General features: G+C 64.7%; 1 protein-coding gene across 1 annotated transcript; it reads left to right on the top strand.

Annotated features, from left to right (window-relative positions):
* Positions 1 to 36: 36 nt before the first annotated feature.
* On the top strand, positions 37 to 1303 carry CLEC11A (C-type lectin domain family 11 member A). The gene is made up of 2 exons (XM_006763868.2): positions 37 to 624; positions 862 to 1303. The coding sequence occupies exons 1-2, from the start codon at positions 478 to 480 to the stop codon at positions 1231 to 1233; spliced, it is 519 nt and encodes a 172-aa protein (XP_006763931.1). The 5' UTR covers positions 37 to 477; the 3' UTR covers positions 1234 to 1303.
* The last annotated feature ends 64 nt before the right edge of the window (positions 1304 to 1367 follow it).

The raw sequence follows: 1367 nt of genomic DNA, 5'->3' as shown, positions 1-1367 counted from the left end.
CCCGCCCCGTGAGGAGTGGCCAGGGACAGGGTGCAGGGTTCCAGCCCAACAACCCCCTGAGGGGGTTCCTGGTAGAGGCTGTGTCTGCAGGATCCCTTGGAGAGCTAGCTCCGTGCTCCTCCTGCCCATCAGGGCATTTGGCCGGGCAGAAGGAAAGAATGGGGCGGAGTGAGCTCTGGAAAGTGGGAAGAGGAGGGAGTGAGGGGAGACCCAGGGCGGGATCCAGGCTTTGGAACGTTGGAGGTTTCCGGCCACAGAGGCAGGGAGGGCCTCAGGGGAGCCAAGAGAGGCGTGGAGAGACACACATCGAGGAACTGAGACCAAGAACAGAGACAGGCGTTGGGAGGAGAGGGACCAGGGAGGAGCTGGGAGAGGTGGGGACCGGGGGGCAAGTGATCTGGGCACACTCCAGTCCCCAGAGACACCCCCTCCTCAGAGACATTTGTCCGCAGCCTTGGGTGCTGTGAGCCCGCCCTGATGCAGGCAGCCTGGCTCCTGGGGGCCCTGGTGGTCCCTCAGCTCCTGGGTTTCAGCCACGGGGCTCGGGGAGCCGAGAGGGAGTGGGAGGAGGGCTGGGGAGGCGCCCAGGAGGAGGAGCGGGAGAGGGAGGCCCTGATGATGAAGGTGAGTGGCTGGGGGGATGGTGGCTGGGACCAGCATGGCCTTGGGAGGGGCTGTTGCAGGATCAGGGAACTGGGCCAGCGGGAGGGATGGGAGAGGCCCAGAGGATGGGGGTGATGGGCTCACAGGAGGGACTCGAGGGCAGTGAGCCAGGTTGCAGCTGGAGAGGGGGTGGTTGGAGCATCTGGGGAGTCAGAATGGGGCGGCGGGCTGGCCCTGGCCATCCCTTCCCTGCCTCAGCATTTACAGGAGGTTCTGGGGCTGCCCACTTTGAGGGGGGACGACAATCTTGAGGGAACCCCTGCAGACAAAGGGGCCTCAGAGACTGAGGAGGGCCAGCAGGAGGAGGAAGAAGAGAAGGAAGCAACGCCGATCCCCTCCTCCAGCCCCAGCCCCTCTCCCACCCCGGAGGACGCCATCACTTACATCCGTGAGTTATCATTAGGTCTGCCCTGCCCGCCAGGCCTCCACATCATTTGCACCAAAATGAACCGTCCTGTCGCTAACGGGGGAAGCTTTCAATTGCTCACGGCCCAGCCCGACTCGCCCACAACCCTGAGCTCTGGGTCCCGGCCTTGCCTCCCAAAAAGGGCGGGGCCACCGACCTTCTAGGACTCCCGAGTCCCCCAACTCCTATTCCACAAACTCGGCCCCCAGAGGCCATAGGTCCCTGTCCCCCCAAGTCCTCTGCTCCCCTGATGCCGCCCCCAGGGTCCCCATCCAACGTGCGCCCTGTCCGTCTGCAG

This window comes from Myotis davidii, unplaced genomic scaffold (genome assembly GCF_000327345.1).
Source record: "Myotis davidii unplaced genomic scaffold, ASM32734v1 scaffold358, whole genome shotgun sequence".
Classification (NCBI taxonomy): Eukaryota; Metazoa; Chordata; class Mammalia; order Chiroptera; family Vespertilionidae; genus Myotis; species Myotis davidii.
This window is presented reverse-complemented; position numbering and strand designations above follow the sequence as displayed.

Excerpts from the sequence above, each read along its gene's own strand:
- CLEC11A (XM_006763868.2), top strand. The coding sequence starts at position 478 with ATGCAGGCAGCCTGGCTCCTGGGGGCCCTGGTGGTCCCTCAGCTCCTG. Across the intron at positions 625-861 it reads GGGAGGCCCTGATGATGAAG|CATTTACAGGAGGTTCTGGG; the intron begins GTGAGTGGCTGG and ends TCCCTGCCTCAG.